The 19,592-nt window shown below is 37.6% G+C and overlaps 1 protein-coding gene across 1 annotated transcript in view; it reads left to right on the top strand.

The window, feature by feature from the left end:
- Positions 1–19,592, top strand: part of LOC121445245 (cytochrome P450 3A13-like) — a 41,068-nt gene that overhangs the window by 7,399 nt on the left and 14,077 nt on the right. Inside the window, exons 4-9 of the mRNA XM_041647290.1 lie at positions 949–1,048; positions 12,012–12,125; positions 12,364–12,452; positions 13,254–13,402; positions 17,361–17,488; positions 18,201–18,267. Coding sequence (XP_041503224.1) covers positions 949–1,048; positions 12,012–12,125; positions 12,364–12,452; positions 13,254–13,402; positions 17,361–17,488; positions 18,201–18,267 — 647 coding nt within the window. The remainder of the gene's footprint in view (positions 1–948; positions 1,049–12,011; positions 12,126–12,363; positions 12,453–13,253; positions 13,403–17,360; positions 17,489–18,200; positions 18,268–19,592) is intronic.

Below are 19,592 nucleotides of genomic sequence, written 5' to 3'. Positions count from 1 at the left end.
AGAATCATGTTCCTCTTAGTCAAAGACTATTTCTATCATTGGATGAAAATAGTTACAGAAGACTGATTTTTCATCACCTCTGTGTCCCCCAAATATTTCTTGTACCATAGCTCTTATGGATAAATCCTGACAGTGGAATATTGAGTTAATTACCTACCAAGATGGACTTCTTAAAGAACACTGTTTGCAAAAGCAGAATGGAAGTCCCTCCTCACCTGGGCTCCATCCAAGTAGGAGAGCATATGTGGATAATATAATGATAGGAAACACACATTTTAGAATCTTGGTAAGAAACTGCTTACCAAAGCCTGCACACTGCATAGTGAGATGCATTTTTGGCTCTTACCTCATATTAACAGATAACTTCAATGCTGTCAGGGTGCTTCTATCCTTGATCAGCTATATCTATTGCTTTGCCTAATCATGAGTCTAATTTTCTCACTCTCCTTATCCGTGGAACACACAAACCTCAGATTTAGTGTCATCTGAACTCTGATTTGCATCTTGTCATTCTCAGCACTCCTGCGCTCTGTGACATTTTTGGGCCTTTCACTCTTTCTTTGACCTTTCTGCATAACTTAGAAAAATATGACTCTTGTTCTGTTTTCTTTCAACTTGACCACTGCTGGGATTTTCAGCTTCCTTCTGTTACTCTTTTCCTCTGAATGTCTAATAAAAATGTGCATGATCTTAAACTACAAAGAATAGTATAGTTTGTTCCCATGTGTTTACTTTCAGGGGTTTCAGTTCCTCCATGTTAGCTCAACTGTGATGAATTTAGAGAGCTCTTTTGTTGTCATATATTTCGTCCTTGCCTGGGTTATGATTCTATTCATTTCCTGAACTAAGCAGTGGCTTCTTGTGTTGGAAAGCCTAAGGTGCTGTGTCTTGTAGAACCAACAGTATTATCAGCATCAAAATTTAACCATATCTGTTTTCACGATACAGGCTATACGAGGGGCTGCAGCCTGTCCTTGCCATTGCAGAACCAGGATTGATAAAAGATGTGCTAGTGAAGGAATTTTATTCTGTCTTCACAAATAGACAGGTATGTATTTCTTTTTTTAAAAAAATGTGAGCAATATACCCACTGAAATTTTACAATTATGAAAATGAACGTATCTACATATGACAATTAATAAGAAAAATTGACTATCAGTATGAAAGACTGCAATGATATATATATATATATATATATAGGTTTGGAGAAAGAAATGAAAAGGGACTAACTTTATTCAAAACATAAAAATGTGACTATTTAAAATTTCTATTATGAGTATCTGGGGATATATCTCAGTGGTATAGGGCTTACTGACATGTATAAGATTTGGGGTTAAGACTCAAATACCACAAAACCAACAAACCTATTATCACGAAGGAATTATGGAATGACTATACAATATACAAGTAGGTTCTATATACTCTTCATGCTGTATTTTGGAGGAGGGGTCCTTAACCTTCCCTAAGAAAATTTCTCAACTGTTGGCAATAAAGGATGACTTCTCCAATCAACTCTGAACTATGACCTCTAACTATTTCTAAAAGAGGTCAAGACTGGGTCACTGGTTTAGGTACTATCATAGTCTTCTGACCACTTTAGAATGCTTTTTGTTTCCCCAGCTTTGAAGTACATTTTCTCTGGAGATTGAAAAGTTTTACAGAAGTTAAAGTGTACATGTTTCAGGCTAAGACATGGTTACTTTTATCAAACAGCTTGCTGTCTGTGGTAGTTTTAATGTAACTACCCCCCTTTCCAAAACTCATATCGAGTGGCCCGATTAGGAGGTATGGCTTTATTGAAGTAGGTTTTGCACTGTTTCAGGAAGTGTCATTGTGAGGGTGGGTTTTGTGGTCTCCTATGCTCAAGCTACACTCAATGTAGACAGAGTTCACTCCTTGTTGCCTGTGGACCAAGATGTAGAACTCTCAGCTCTTTCACTGGCATCATGCCTGCCTGTTTGTCTCCGTCATGTAGATAATGGACTAAACCTTTGAAACTCTAAGCCATCCCAAATAAATGTTTTCTTTAATAAGAGTTTCCATGATCATGGTGTCTCTTCAGAGCAATAAAACACTTAATGGGGACACTGTCTCAGTGGTTATTGGTGATGGTCACTTCTCATCCTAGGAGAGCAAATTTGGTCCTTTCAAGAGAAAGGAGGTACATGCAGGTTCATAGAACAGAAGTCAGAAGTTCTTGTTAGCTCTCCTGTCTCAGGGAGACACTATTTCCTTATTCCCGTGTCACTTCAGATTTCTTAAGGAATTTTGGTAATCACAATTAATACTAAAGTTAGTGTTTTTCTTTCTCCTTCAGTGTTTCCTAGGTCATTTCCTTCTTTGTTTGTTTGCTTTATTTGGCAGTGTTTTAAAGGCTTTATTAGCAGGTGTCATCAGTGCTTATATTCAAAACTGTGATGATATTTTGTTTGTGCTGTAACAAATAATGCTAACCTGATGATCAGAAAGCAGAGCTAGCTACACTAGATAGAAATAGAAGCTGGATGATGGTGGTACACACATTTAATCCCAGTATTTGGGAGGCAGAACCTTTGGCTATCCTGGAACTCACTCTAAAGACCATGCTAGTCTAATGCTCTATAGTTATCCTCCTTCCTCTACCTTCCAGTTGCTCGAATTAAAGGTGTGTGCCAGCTGGGCAGTGGTCACATACACCTTTAATTCCAGCACTTAGGAGGCAGAGGCGGGAAGATCTCTACCGGTTCCAGGCCAGCCTGGTTTACAAGAGCTAGTTCCAGGACAGGCTCCAAAGCAACATAGAAACCCTGTCTCAAAAAACCAAAATAGAGGGGATCCAGACCAGGATTTTCAGAAACAGGTCAAAGCTGGTAACCTAAACCAAAGTAGGCCTGAGGCAAGGAAGTTCACCTGGGGCTAGAGCAGGCCTGAGGCAACAAGTTCCACAGAAGTGGGGCTGAACCAGCTACCTAGGCTGGGGTAGACCTGAGAAAGCAAGCTCCAGAGGAGTGGGAGCCAATCCAGTCCCAGGACATTGGCAGACCAGGACTGAGCAAGCAAACTGGTCCAGAGCAGACCTGAGACAGTGACTACACCAGAACAGGTACAGGGTAGTAACCAGGGAGCAAGTGAGCCAAAGCCAGAGACCACTGAGGTTTCAAACATGAATCTGGGACCTTCAAGGGAGTAGACCTAAGCCAGGATCCCTGTGTTTCTGGGTGTGAGTCTCTGACCTCTGAGGAACTAGGCCTGAGCCAAGACCTTCTGAGTGTGAATCTGGGACTTCCAAGGGAGTAGGAAGGAACCAGATATCTCTGAGGGTTCATATGTGATCCTGGAACCTCAGAAGGAGTATGCCTGAGCCAGGACATCTATGGGTCCACGTATTGGTCTGGGACATCAAAGGGAATAGGCAGGAACTAGAACCCTCTGCTGGTCCAAGCCTGAATCTGGGACCTGTGAGGGAGTAAGTCTGAGCCAGGTCCTCTGCAGATTTGTACACACCTGATCCTGGGAACTCTGAGGGAGTAGACCAGAGCAGACCTATCAGAATTACAGACTTCTCATTGGAGATAATGAAAGCCAGAAAGTCATGGTCAAGCATTGTGCAGACATTAAGAGACCATGGATGCCAGCCCAGACTACTATACCCAGCAAAACTTTCAATCACCACAGAAGGGCAAAACAAGATATTCCATGACAAAATCAGATTTAACCAATACCTAGCCACAAACCCAGCCCTAAACAAAAAACTTGTAGGAAAACTCCAATCCAAGGAGGTTGACTACACCAATAAAAACACAGACAATTGATGGTGTCACAGCAGCAAATCCCAAAGAATGGAAAAATGCACTAATTTACATCACCAAAAGTGAAAACTAAATTAACAGGAGATAGCAATCACTGGTCATTAATATCCCTTAATATAAATGGACTCAACCCACACATAGAAAGGCATAGGCTAACAGATTTGATATAAAAGCAGATACCATCCTTCTGCATACAAGAAACACATCTCAACCTCAAAGACAGACACCATCTCAGAGTAAAGGGTTGAGAAGAAAAATATTCCAATCCAATGGACCTAAGAAACAAGCAGGTGTAGCTATCCTAATACCTAAAAAAAAAGACTTCAAACTAAAATCAATCAAAAGAGACAAAAAAGACATTTCATATTAGTCACAGGAAAAATCTATCGAGAGAAAATCTCAATACTAAACATCTATGCTCCAAATACAAGGGCACCCTCATATGTAAAAGAAACACTTCTAAAGCTTAAATCATACATTAGACGCCATACACTAATAGTGGGGGCTTCAACACTCCCCTCTCACCACTGCACATGTCAGTCCGACAAAAAAATTATCAAAGATATAAGAGAACAAACAGATGTTATGACTCAAACTGATTTAACAGATTATCTACAAAATATTCCATCCAAACAAAAGAAGAATATACATTCTCAGCACCTCATGGAACCTTCTCAAAAACCAACCACATACTCGGTAACAAAACAAACTTCAACAAATACAATAAATTGGTATAACCCCATGTATTTTATCAGATTACCATGGTTTAAAACAGGAAGCCAACTGCAATACTAATTCCAGAAAGCCCACAAACACATGGAAATTAAACAAAGCTCACAAGAATCACCAATGGGTCAAGGAAGAAATAATGGGAGAAATAAAAGACTTTCTAAAATTCAATGAAAATGACCACACAACATACCCAAATTTATGGGACACAATGAAAGCAGTGTTAAGAGTAAAATTCATAGCACTAAAGGCCTACATAAAGAAGCTTGAAAAATCCCACACTAGCAAATTAACAGAACATTTGAAAACTTTAGAACAAAAAGAAGCAAACTCACCTAAGAGAACTAGATAGCAGGAAATAAATTGAGAGCAGAAATTATGTATGAAATAAAATTGATAATCCCTCCTATATTGTTCTTTTTACTCAATATTGCTTATCTACAGTATTTTCTGTCTCCCTCTGAGTTTTAGGATTCTTTTTTTCTATTTGCATGAAGAACATGGTGGGGATTTTGCTTTGTCTTGTATTGAATCTGTATATTGCTTTTGTAGGCTGATCATTTCACAATATCAATTCTTCCACCTGAAGAGTATAGGATGTTTTTCATTTTCTGGTGTCTCAATATGTCTTTTTGAATGTTTTATTGGAGAGGTTTTTCTTCTCCTTGGTTAGGTTGATTCCAAGGGATATTTTCTTGGAGGTTACTGTGACAGTAAATGTGTCCATGATATTCATCTCAGCATGATGGTGTGAGAAAGACTATACATTTCCTAAGTTGGTTTTGCATCCTGGCTCAATGTTCAAATTATTGGATATTGCTACAAGTTTTCTGGTGTAATATTCTGCAAATAAAGATAATTTGACTTCTTCCTCTTCTTCAATCTCCATTTGTGGTTCTTTCGTTGTTGTTGTTGTTGTCATTATCCTCCTCCTTCTCTTCCTGCTCCTCGTCCTCCTCATCTTCCCCCTCCTTCTCCTGTTCCTGCTTCTGCTTCTTCTTCTTTTCCTTCTCCTTCACTGCCTTCTGTTTTACCCCCACCTTATCTTTGCTTCTTTCTACAGGCAGTGTTTCTGACCTGACCCCACATATTTATCTATATGTTATGAAAGTACTTATTCTTTCTCCTGTACTCAGGTGTCCCTGATTGGGTGCCATTCAAAGTAGATTAATATGTCATTCTCCCTGATAGGCTCCTGAGAGGAAGGATCAAAAGATAAGGAAAATGAAAAAGTTGAGTTCTGAGGGTCTTGCATAAACTATGTCTTATGCCAATTAAGCATACAAAGGGGAGAGATTGGACTGAATCTGAAGTGTGCTATTATGTACTGGAATGAAGTAAGAAGGAAGCTAATCAAGCAATGTTGCACTAAGAAAGCAGTATATAAAAATTGTATTCCCTTTTCTTTTTAAATATGTAATATTTAATTTATTTGTTTTGAAAACTATATTTTCTTATTTTACATACTAATCCCAATTTCTACTCCCTATCTTCCTCCCATTCCCTCCACCTTCTCCCCCATTCCATGCTATCACCCACTCTTCAGAGAGGGTCTTTCTATGGGGAGTCAACAACATGTTGCCCATTGCTTGAAGGCAATACTAAGGCCCTCCCAACTATATCTAGGCTGAACAAGGTAACCCTACAAAGAGAATGGGTTCCCAAAAACACAGAACAAGCAGTAGGGATAAAACCTGGTTTCACTGACAATGACTCCACATTCTGACCCAGCCATACAACTGTCACCCACATTCAGTGGACCTAGTTTTGTCCTATGCTGTTTCCTTCACTGTCAGGCCAGAGTTGGTAGGCTCCCATTAGCTCAGGTAGACTGTTTCAGTGGGTATCCCCAATCACAGTCTTGTCCTCTTTGCTCATGTTACCACTCCTCCCACTCTTTGACTGGACTTTGGGAGCTCAGTCCAGTTCTCCACTGTGGATCTCTGACTCAGCTTCTATTAGTTGCTGGTTGTAGGTTCTATAGTGACATTTTAGATAGTCATCAATCTGACGACAGGGCAAGACCAGTTTTTTCACCCTTTCCACTATTTCTTATTATCTTAGTGGGGTCATCCTTGTGGATTCCTGGGAATTCCTCTAGTGCAATGTTTCTTGCTAGCCCCCTGATGGCTCCCTCAATCAAGATATCTCTTTCCTTGCTCTCCATCTCTGTCCTTCCTCTCTTCTTGACCTTTCCATTCCCTCAAGTTTCATCCTTCCTTTCCTTCTCCCCTCTTCCTCCCCTTCCACCTTCCTTTCTCCACCAATGTCCTTGCTCCCAATTTTCTCAGGAGATCTTGTCTATGTTCCCTTCCCAGGCAGATCTGTATATGTTTCTCTTAGGGTTTCCCTTGTTATGTAGCTTCTCTGTGGTCATGGATAATAGGCTTGTTATCTTTGTTTTTCAGCCAGTATCCACTTATGATGAGTACATACCATGCTCATTTTTCAAGTCTGGATTAACTCACTCAGGATGTCTTTTTCTAGTTCCAATCCTTTTCTTGCATATTTCAAGATGTCATTTTTTAAATACTGAATAGTACTCCATTGTGTAAATATACCACATTTCCTTTATTTATTTTTTAGTTGAGGGGAATCCATGTTGATTTTAGGTTCTGTCTATTACAAATAATACTGTTATAAACATAGTTGATCAATTGTCCTGGTAGTCAGACCTATGAAAATTACACACAACTTCTCAATGAACACTTTCAAATCCAGAAGGTCCTGGACAGATTGCTGCAGATACTAAGAGACCATGGATGCAAGCCCATACTATATCAACAAAGCTTTCGACCACAATTTATGGGAAAACAAAACAAGACATTTCATGGCAAAACCAAACTTAAACAATACCTATCCACAAATCCAGCCCTACAGAAAGTACTAGAAGGAAAAATCCAATCCAAGGAAGCTAACCATGCCCACAAAAACACAGGCAACAGATAACCTCACACCAGCAAATCCCAAAGAAGGGAAATGCACAAAAACTACCACTGAAAAATAACAGGAATTAACAACCACTGTTCATTAATATCTCTCAATATCAAAGGATGCGATTCACATATAAAAAACACAGGCTAAAAAATGGATATGAAAATAAAATCCCTCATTCTGCCATATACAAGAAAAATACCTCAACCTCAAATACAGACGTTACCTCAGAGTAAAGTGTTGAGGGAGTGAAATGGGAGGGGGTGGAAATTTTTAATTAATAAATAAGATTGCGAGGAATGCGAGCAAAGAGGTCAAGACCATGATTGATTCACCCATTGAAACAGTCTACACGAGCTAGTGAAAGCTCACCAACTCCAGCTGGACTGGGAAGGGCCAAGCATGGGACCAAAGTGGTCCCTCTGAGTGTGGTTGACAGTTGCATGGCCAGGGCAGACTGAAGGACCACTGGCAATGGCACTACAATTTATCTCTACTGCATGTTTTGGCTTTTTTTTTTGAAATCTAATCTCTTTGAATTAATATCTTGCTTGGCCTGGATATAATGGGGGAGGGCCTTGGACCTTCCACAGGGCAGTGTGCCTTGCCTTCTCTGTGGATTGGATAGGGGTGGAGTGGGAGGGTATGTAGAGGGAATGGGGGGAGGGAAGGGAGTGAGAACTTGGATTAATATATATAGTGGAAAAGAATATATATATATATATACATATATAATATTTTCTAATTGGACAAGCACGACACAAAAGAAAGTGACTACAAAAGATTGTCAAGACAAGAAGGGGCAGCTATTCAGAATATCCTGCTTCACTGAAAAGTCTGTTGAATATGATAGGCATGTAGGCCGAAGATGGATGCCCCAATGTTGCAGAGGATTTTTGGGTGACTGTCCAGGCAGCCAGCTATTTCTGCCATTACTCACATTTTTTGAAAGTTGCTTGATTGTACTTTCGGCTTACACAGTTAATATTCTTTGCTGTGGGACAATGGTTTTTTATCTGGTAACTTGTATTATTTTTTATATAATGATGATTGGCCAGTAGCCAGGCAGGAAGTATAGACAGGGTGACGGTGACCAGGCAGCAAATAGAGGTGTGCAATGAGAATTCTGGGAAGAAGGAAGTTTCATTCTGCAGTTCTGATCCAGCCTCAGAGGAAGCTAGATGTGACTGCCTTGCCAAAAAGGCACCAAGGGACCTGGCTAACACAGACAAGAATTATGGGCTAATATAAGTTATAAGAGTTAATAAAAGTCTGAGCTACTAGGCCAACAAGTTTATAATTAAAAAAAAGAAAAAGAAAAAATTTCCAATCAAATGTACCTAAGAAACAAGCAGATATAGCTATTCTATTATCTAATTAAATATACTTCAAACTGAAATTAATCAGAACAGATGGAGAATGACATTTTATACTCATCACAAAAATCCATCAAGAAAAAGTCTTCAACATCTATGCCCTTTTTTTAATATTAGGACCTCAAAGAAAACTTGGGATGGCCTGTCTCCCAACGCAACCATGATTGGTTTTTTTTTTTTGTGGTAGTAATTCTTAACTTTTTCTTTGTTTTCATTTCTTTCATACATGTGTGTATGATAGGCTTATAATCACATTTAATAAATGTGAAACATGCTAACATATCCATATATAATGTGTTTTGCTTCTAATTATTTACTATTACATATTTTTTTTACATATTTTTCTTCTACCACTTTTGCTGTTTGCCTTCTTATTCCAAAATATTTGTCCTTCTATTCAGATAACTTTTTTCATTTTTTTCTATTTATTAAAAATTTCTGCCTCCTCACATCCCCCCATTTTTTCTAACTCCCCCCACTCTCCCTTCCTGTTCCTCTCCAGTGGTAAGAGAAGTCAGGGTGCCCTGCCCTGTTAGAAGTCCAAAGTCCTCCCTCCTCCATCTAGGTCTAGGAAGGTGTGCATCCAAACAGACTAGGCTCCCAAAAAGCCAGTACATGCAGTAGAATCAAAACCCTGATGTAGGTGGGTCTTCTTTCTATGTGTTGACTTCATTGGTTAATTAATAAAGAAACTGTTTGGCCTGATACATCAGAACATAGATAGGTGGAGTAGACAGAACAGAATGCTGGGAAGAAGGGAAGTGAGGCAGACGCTATAACTCTCCTCTGCAATGATGGACACAGGTTAAGATATTTCCCGGTAAGCCACCACCTCATGGTGCTACACAGATTATTAGAAATGGGATAATCAAGATGTGAGAATTAGCCAATAAGAGGCTAGAACTAATGGGACAGGCAGTGTTTAAAAGAATACAGTTACCGTGTAATTATTTCGGGTAAAGCTAGCCAGGTGGCAGGGAGAGGACCACCGCACCTATTACTACAAAATATGGTGTCACTATCATTGGCTTCTCAGTCTGCCCTCGTTTCAGCCACATTCAGAGAGTCCAGTTTGATCACTTGCTCAATCAGTCCCAGTCCAGGTGGCCTTGGTGAGCTCCCATTAGGTCAGTCACACTTTCTCCTTGGATGGATGTACCCCTTGCGGTCCTGACTTCCTTGCTCATATTCTCTCTCCTTCTGCTCTTCATCTGGGCCTGGTAGCTCAGTCCAGTGCTCCAATGTGGGTCTCTGTTTCTATTTCCATCAATTGCCAGAAGAAGGTTCTATGGTGAAATGTAAAATATTGATCAATGTGGCTATGGGAGAAGGTCAGTTCAGGCACTCTCTCCTCTGCCGCCCAAGAAGTTCAAATGGCCAAAATACACTTAAGGTCATGCTCAACCTCCTTAGTGATCAGGGAAATGCAAATCAAAACAACTTTGAGATACCATCTTACACCTGTCAGAATAGCTAAAATCAAAAAAAAAAATATAGCCTATGCTGGAAACTATGTGGGGTAAGGGGAACACTCATACATTGTGAGTGAGAATGCAAACTTGTGCAACCACTTTGGAAATCAGTGTGGTGGATTCTCAGCAAACTGGGGGTCAAACTACCTCAGGATCCCGCAGTTCCACTCTTGGGAAAATACCCAAGAGATGCTCAATCATACTACAAATCATTTGTTCAACTATGTTCATAGCAGCACCATTTGTAATAGCCAAATCCTGGAAACAACCTAGGTGCTCCTCAATAGAAGAATGGATAAAGAAGGTGTGGCAATATACACTTTAGAGTTTTACTCAGCGGTAAAAAACAATGACATCTTGAATTTTGCATGCAAATGGATGGAAATAGAAAACACTTTACTGAGTTAGATAACCCAGACCGCAAAAGAGGAGTATGGTATGTACTCACTCATAAGTAGATTCTAGCCACAAATAAAAAACATCAAGCCTGTAGTTCGTGATCCTAGAGAAGCTAAATAAGAAGGTGAACCCAAAGGAAAACATATATTTCTTCTCCCAGATATTGGAAGTAGACAAGATCACTGGGCAAAAGTTGAGATCACGGGGCTGGGAGTGGGGAAAAGGTGAGATGGGGAGAGAGAAGGTAGAAGGGGAGGATTGGGGAGAGCTTGGGGGAATGGGATGGTGGAGATGGAAGAAGGGTGGATATGGGAGCAGGGGAGAAGATATTTTAATTAAGGCTGCCATTTTAGGGTTGACAAGAGACATGGCTCTAGAGGGGTTCCCAGGGGTCCAACGGGATTTCCCCAGGTACTCAGATGTCTTTTAAAAGGTTTTGGTGACTCAATGACTGCAACAAAGTTTAATTGTCAATAGCATGTTCTCTTAAAGGCGCTTGCAGGGACACAGCATCCTACCTGTATATTCACTGCTAAATGAAATGTTTCTTCCTTCCTTAACAATCATTAACTCCTAATAAATCCTGAAAAGGACAAGACCACATGAGCCTTTCTCTTACCAATAGTGGTAAGAGTGTTCCTGGGTCATAGCTTATGCAGTTCTTTTACAGGTAATTAGATACTTGCGATTTTTGGATAGCAATGGCCTTCTGAGTCCCAGAAGGTGGCTGTTCCCATGTCTCTAGCAGTTCATCTTGACTCTAAAGTTTTTAGGATATTATTTTAATTATTTGCACATATGTATGTCTGTGTACGGGTTTGTTAACATGAGTGCAATGGACACAAAGGCCAGAAGAGTATGTTTGATCCCTATGATCTGGAACTGCAGGCAGTTTTAAGCCACCTGACATGATGCTGGGAGCTGAACTCAGATCTTCTGCAATAGCAGCATATGCTCCTAACAGATGAGTCTTCTCTCTGTTCCTAGTTTGATTCTCCTTTGATGAGTATTTATTGAAAATTAAGCATAAAACTTGCCACCAGAAAGATGGTCATTATCTATTAAGGAAGTAGTGATTGTTTTATACATGTTTTGTAACCAAGCTCACGGAGGGAAATATATATATATATATATATATATATATATATATATATATATGTGTGTGTGTGTGTATATATTTTATTTGTAATATATAAAATATAAGTATATAATATATATAATAAGTATAATAAGTATATAATATATATAATAAGTATATAATATAAGTATATACTTATATAAAATATAAGTATATTTTTTTATTTGTATTATAGTTTCTTGGTCCAAAGGGATTGATGAAAAGAAGTGTCACTTGGTCTCAGAATGAAGAATGGAAGAGAATCCGAACATTGTTGTCTCCAACCTTCTCCAGTGGAAAACTGAAGGAGGTAAGAAAGTGGAGGACTTATCACTGTAAATATATAAGACTGTGTCTGAGGACTGGTATAGTAATATCAAACTCATCACAGCCTTTGAGCATAATATTCCTCAGAAGGGCTTTTGTTCTTTCCAGGTCTTACACAGACCATTAGAATATATGATTGGCCTTTCATCATTTCGAAAGCCTAGTTGTATTGGGACACGGAACCTTACATTAACAACAGACTGTGTTGTCTTTGTGATTAGATGTTCCCCATCATCCAACATTATGGAGATGTACTGGTGAAACACATTGGTCAGAAGGCAGAGGAAGGCAGGCCTGTTAACATGAAAGAGTGAGTAGTGCTGAATGCATTTTCTGGGGCGTATTTGACACATCTGGAGATCTCTCCAGCCTAACAGGTAGCTAATATTCCCTGTGTTGATTATTCCAGAACAATATTTCCCGTGTTGAATTAACCCATAGCTAGCTTAAATGTGTGGTGCGTTGTTACACAGCTGTGAACTATTTGAGAAAGATAAACTCCAAAACTACCTTGGTTAACACAGTTGCACCCCCTAAGCTGTACATGAAACAACATTAGATTAACTATTGTCATCTTGAATATTCTGGAAGACAAACTATAATATATCTTAGAAAGAACATAATCTTAGGACAGCTACAGTTGTGGAGATTGGGAACGGTGGGAGGAGAGTGTATGTGGAACATTCTCAGGAGTTGGTTTGGCTAACAGTGTTATAGATTGTAACATTGAACAATCTAAAACCATAGTTTTTGTTGAGGTACATAGAAAAATATCCATAAGAAAAAAATATTCTCCCACATCTCCATCAAACTCAAAAGTAAGAAGCTTCCAAAAATGGAGAATGTAGTAAAACCCTGTTATAATGACACTGAAGTGATAATCTTAGCCTGTTTGAGCATACCGAATACAAACTATGACTAACTCTAATGTACTAAAAACTTGGTGAGTCTATTTTTATATTTTTCTCAGAAACATCCTTAGTTCCTATATCACACGGGATGACTTCTTCCAGGGTATCACAGTTTCCAAGAGTTTGAGTAGTTTGCATGCTTTATGTGTTCAAGACAGGGCCTGTGTGGGTCACATGCTAACTCCTGTTTCTTGACTCAGGATCTTTGGAGCCTACAGCATGGATGTGATCACGAGCACCTCATTTGGAGTGGAGGTGGATTCCCTCAACAATCCCCAGGATCCCTTTGTGAGAAACACCAAAAAGCTTTTTACATTTGGCATTTTCAATCCACTGTTTTTGTCTACAGGTATATAGATTGTTTTTCAACTATATTAAGATATTAGACATATTCTAATAAACATATAAAACAAAATATTTCTCATAGTATATACATACCCTTTTGCATCCCCCATCTTGCTCTCACTCCCATATGATCTGGTTCTCATATCACCCATTGCATTTTCACAACACATGTGGTTCTCCATCACTGCCACATACTTTATATTTTATGAAACGCCTTGGATGATCATGGCATTTTTGTCATTAATCTACTAAACTCATGATTTATATTTATACATTCACATACGTTAATTCATTTCTCCATCTCTTGAATGAAAGTCAATTTAATGTCATCTGCTTCAAATGTTTCTGGTTTTTTGTTATGGATAGTATATTTATTTTAAGAGTAGGTGTAGAAGTTTTTATCACATCTTTGGAATGAAGGTGAATTCCCTCAACAACCCCAGGATCCAGTGTGAAAAATACCAGAAAGCTTTTAACATTTTGGATTTTCTCTATAGCTCCGTAGCGTATTTTTTAAGTCTATCAGTATTCTAAATTTGTTTTTAGCTAGCATATAAAATAAAAATACTCATGGCATACACACACACGCATACACACACACACACACACACACACACACACACACATACTACACTACAATATATTCTCTCCCATGTCACTATTGGATGTTCTGACCCAAAATCCTCCTTTATCTTTGCATATTACACATGCTTTTTCTTTATCAGTTTTGGCACATGTTTAATGTTGATTTGTTAAATATGAGAAAACTATGATTTCTGCCCTTGAGCCCATTGATGTCAGGATATATATTTATACATTTACGTGTACTGAACCATCCCTCCATCACTGGGATGAAATTGGAATGAATGTAATTTAATTCTTGTTATATTACTGATTACAATATTTTCTTTATTCTCTTTTCTTTAACGACAATTTTATTTCAATATCTTGCCTCAATTTCCTGCATTCTTTCAGCATTTAGTGTTTTCTTGGAATTATTCAGAAGATAGGTATGTGTTATTTGAATTTTTTGAACAAATTTATAATCATTTTTATTTCTAATCTAGAGTTATGTCTGCTTATCTTTTTAAGAGTTGCTATTAACTTAATAATTATTGAAAGAAAATTGTTTTGGTTTTTCATCTTATTACTGCTTTACTGCTGAGATTTTTCTGTCTGTGTTTGCATTAGAAGTTAAGTTTTCTTGTTGATTTAAGTCACAGCATCTTTCTTCCTTCAGTGGGAGTGTTTTGTGTTAAAAGAAGTCTAGCTATGAGTAGGGATGAGATGAGTTTTCTCCTGTTAGCCTTGTGTTCAGGGCTCCAAGATCTCCACTCAGTCATTCTCAGTCAGTTGATCAATGTCTTCAACATGAGTTGTTATCCATCAGTAAGACTGCCATAAAAATATATTAGTGGTTAATTAAGAAGCTATCTTTAGAAAGTCTTTAAGTTCCAAATGTTTTAGCAACTAAGGCATACTCAATTCTCTCTCTACTATTTAGCTATTTGTACTATAAGTGAGAAAAGGAGGGAAGTAAGAAGTAAACTTTGGAGGAACTAGTGACTAGTTGATTGTTTACTAGTAGGAAATAGAGGAGGTATGAGTATAGAGAAAGGAAAAGGTAGAGACAAGAAAAAGATGAGGAAAGATGTGGAATTTTTTTTTAATGTAGACTGGAATCAGAAGGCGAAAGCTGTGCACTCATATCTTATAAAGCCGTCTCATCTCTCAGAAAGTTGAGTCACAGAGATACTGGGAACGAGACCAGTCTATGTTCTAAAAAAAAAGAAAGGTTATAGAAAAAGGTTTGTTAAACAAAGAAATCATATAACATAAAAAGTGAGAAAAGCAGGAATCCATATTGGTATTGGTCATGGTAAAAAATAAGGAATAGCTGTAGTGGAGAGTAAGACTGTGGAAAAATTGAAATAAGAAAATAGCCTGGTCAGAATATCAGATTATCTCACCAAAGGAGGACCCTCTGCATTATTCTCTTCACCAAGTTTTGCTCCAGAATATATTTGATGTTGAGTTTCATCATCAAGATGTTTCCTGGCTCAGCCTAATGAAGGTTATGGGTACCAAGAGGATCAGTGTGTACTGGGGGCTATGATTATTTATGTTTTAATGATTTTGTTAATGGTGTTTTTTGCTAGTTTCACACTGGGCTTGTTTTATTCCATTAAATATGAATACAATTAAGTAAAGGAGCAGGGTTTTTTTTTGTGTGTCAGTTGTATCGGTGAATGCTTTGAATTCCTGAGGTAATGATATAGAGGCAGGATGATTGTGATTCTTGACCTACTTAGCCTAAAAGCAAGATTCTTCTTCAAACATGGGGCTCAGGGATGGAACTTTGTGGTACGATGCTTGGCTAGCTCATCTAGTGCTGCTTATTTCACCATCAGCAATGAAATTTTTGCTTATTTTATTCAGATTATATTTAGTAATTTATTATGCTCCTCAAATATGTGATTCTCATCCTCAGCACTCAGAGAGATGTAATACTGACTGTGCCAGATCTCATGGTTGCAGCTTGTGTATCCTTGTATATTGATGCTGTACCCTGGTAGACATACAAACCTGCTTTTTGGTTATAGTCACTGAAGAGTGGTGAAGATAAAGAAAACAAACTATCATGGTCTTTTTTTTTTTACTTAATGGGAAATATTTTCTCTGTAAATATCTGTGTAAACTCTTTGTTTTCATAGACATTTTTTAGCAAGTTAAAAGAATTCCCTGAACATCTAATTTTATGAGAACACTGGACAGGAAGAATTATTGGAGAGCCTGTCCTAAATTTTCAGATTACTTCATTCAGTGTGCTTGTGTGCAACTTGATTTTATTCTATTTGTACCTCTTTGGATAGCATGCATCAAGGTGAAAGTGTTTTATTGATGAAGTCTCCAATAGTATGTATAAGTCACAGTTGATACAATTTTACTTTGCATGACATATTCTGGTATGACTAAGAAGACAGTATTAGCCTTTATAATAAATTCTGAAGCTTTCTGTAATTTTGTGAGTTTTGGACATTCCTGTAAAGAATTGGTTTTGGTTTTCTATAAATATTTTAGTAGAAGTCCATACTGAATTCCTATAGAGATAATGTATTTTTGTGTATATTTTTTTATTAAAATTTAACATCTTTACACTTACAATGATATTTTTGTCCTTCAGTTATGTTTGGTTCTATGTTAGGTTTGTAGGTCCTGACAGTCTTGGAAATATTTTTGTGGTCTTACTCTCCTGCCCGAGTAATCCTGCAGAAGAGGGAGAAAAGGATTATTGGAGACAAAGGGGTCAAGAACATTACAAGAAAACTCACAGAATCAAATAACCTGGACTCATAGGGGCTCACAGGGACTGAACTGCCAATGAGAAAGCCTGTATGGGACTGATCTAGGCACTCCGCATGTATGTTACAGTTGTGTAGCATGATCCTCTTGTGGGACTCCTATCAGTAGGAACAAAGGCTGTCTCCAACACTTTTACTCACTTTTGGGAACCTACTCCTCATACTGGGTCACTTTGCCCAGGCTTAATGTATGGGGAGTTGCTTAGTATTACTGCAAATTTATATGCCTTGTTTTGTTGACAGTCATGGGAGATCTGACCTTTTAAACAGAAAAGAAGGTGGAACAGATTGAGGGGTGTGAACAGTGGGTGGGGTGCTGTATTGAGAGGAGAGGAATGAGAAGACACTGCAGACAGGATATAAGATAAATAAGGAAATTTATTTAGATTTAACATATTAAAGTTTAATAAGCTATATATATACATATATATATATATATATTACAATTTATTTTTTAGCATGTGTCTGACAATTTTGTTTCTGTCACTTGATTTGATTGTTTTATTTTTTTAATTATACAGTCTTTAACATTGATGAATAAAGTAACTGCCAATTGGTTAAGTTAACATTTTCATCAAAGTATTTCTTTTTTCTTTATAGCACTCTTTCCATTCCTTAAAGGACTATATGACAAACTTGATATCGGCATTCTTCCTAATGATGCTATAAGTTTTTTACAAAATTTTGTGAATAAAGCAAAAAAAGAGCGACTGGAAAATAACCAGGAGGTAAAATATATTAAAAATTATTTCAATTTCAAAGCTCTTCTGTCACATGTCACAAATTCCCAAAGGAAATTCTCATTAAGATATTTGATGAATTCAGTTTGTTTAATCTGTGTTGTGGCTTGCCATCATGTTGGGCAATTCCTTTGAGCATTGAGAGTACCATTTGAAAACACAGGTTTGCCTAATGAGACCAGTGCATGGCAGAAAGTATCTGTCAGTAAGATGCCAAAGAATCAGTATCTAATCAAATTTTTATTACTCTGGGTATTTGGAATATTTGCACATAATCACATAAAATCCAGCAATAAGCTCCAGAAACAGCTGTCAATAAAAATGGGATATTATTTAAGAATATGTTAAGTAAACAACAGGTTGATATTCAGGACATTTTGCTAAACAAATGCATATGACAAAAACAAAAACTGACAACCATCCAGTCAGGGGTCTGTCATCAGTAACTTCAGATGCTCAGAATGAAGAAAAGCCCTGAGAAAAGGTGTTGGACATGGCAGCATGATACTAGAGTATGACAGACTGCTTGTTCTCCAAAATCTGTAGATAACAGTTTCTGTAACCAGCACTGTAGGCAAACTTAACGATAGACTGGCCTCAAATAAGTCATTATTCATAAAATAATTTAAGGTCTTCATCCCATATTCATTTTTGACTTAGCAACGTAACTTCTGACTTTGATATTTCTTTTTCTTTTAAGCGCCGAGTGGATTTTCTTCAGTTGATGATGAACTCCCAGAATTTGAAAGACGTGGAGTACCACAAAGGTAATAAAGGCTGCTTTACAGTCTAAGGAGAAGCACATGGGGAGAGATTTGTCTTTGAAATGTAGACAGGGTCATTTAAGCAGAGAAGGCTTTCTGTTAATTGCAATGAGACACAGACATGTATTTAAAACGCAGCACCCTGAGGAACTTTCTAAAAATCAAGGAGTATCTACATAAAGAAAATATGAAAGTTATTGTACCTTCCATCTATGACAAGGAAGCTACAACCATGCATTCTTAACAGCATAAATACTTAAACAAGACCTAAATTGTCTCAACAAGAGCTGACATTCCAACATAGCTGGGTAAAATCTCATGAAAACCCACTTTAGATCAAGAGATACAGATAGATAACAACAGCTGAGAGAGAGATAATTAGTTTTCCCCAGGGATGAGTCCATGATTGTTTATCCAATACTAAATGGTCAGCCCAGAAACAAATACAAGAAGGCAAGGCAAAACTGAGCAGACTCAGCACATTGTACTTATATGATTTTTATTTCTATAAAAATAAAAATTGTTAAAGAAGTGGTGCTAAACTTGAGGAAAAAAGTGTGGCATTGGAATGGGAGGAGGGAGGAGAGAACAGAGAAAATGAAATAATATTTTAATTAGAAAATTAAAATCTGAAGATCAATTTTGATTGTCTTTCACACCCCAAAAGCCTTCAATAATATGGGGTCACTTGCATCAATCAAATGCTGAGTCTCAGCCTCATAAAGAGCTACCAAATCAGAACCTCTACCTCTAAATCTGTTTCCACAGCATCCAAAACGGAAGTACAGTCTCAAAATACTACCATCACTACAGTTCAATCATTGGAAGTGTGTTCTCTAGCTTAAGGGTCTTTGGAAATGTGTTTTTCCTTTTACAATAACATAGTACATTAAAGAAGAAAACCAGTTTTTTAACATGTTTCCTCTCTAACGTTTTACTCACTGTGTTTGGTTTTAGTATTTCAGAGTAAAGCTTCCCTTCATACATTAGTACTACAAAGTCTCTTTTGGAAATTTTTATTATTAAATCCCATTGTTAATTGCATATTTGAAGTCAGTAACAAATTTTGTTCCTTTTTAAAAAAAATTAAATTTAAATATATTGTGATCATATTCTTTCCATCTCACAAGGCCTTCCAGATCTCCACACCCACCCAACTATATTTTTATAAGAGAAAATAAAAAACCAATGTAAGAACAAAATTCTCCAAATCAATGAAATAAATAAAACTATACCAAAAAAATTAAACACCAAATTAACCAAATCGAAGCACGCATGTGCATGCACACACACACACACACACACACACACACACACACACACACATT

Source organism: Microtus oregoni, unplaced genomic scaffold (genome assembly GCF_018167655.1).
Source record: "Microtus oregoni isolate MIOR12 unplaced genomic scaffold, Mior012 000003F_ref0000135, whole genome shotgun sequence".
Taxonomy (NCBI): domain Eukaryota; kingdom Metazoa; phylum Chordata; class Mammalia; order Rodentia; family Cricetidae; genus Microtus; species Microtus oregoni.
Note: the sequence above shows the minus strand (reverse complement) of the source record. Positions and strands in the feature narration are given on the sequence as shown.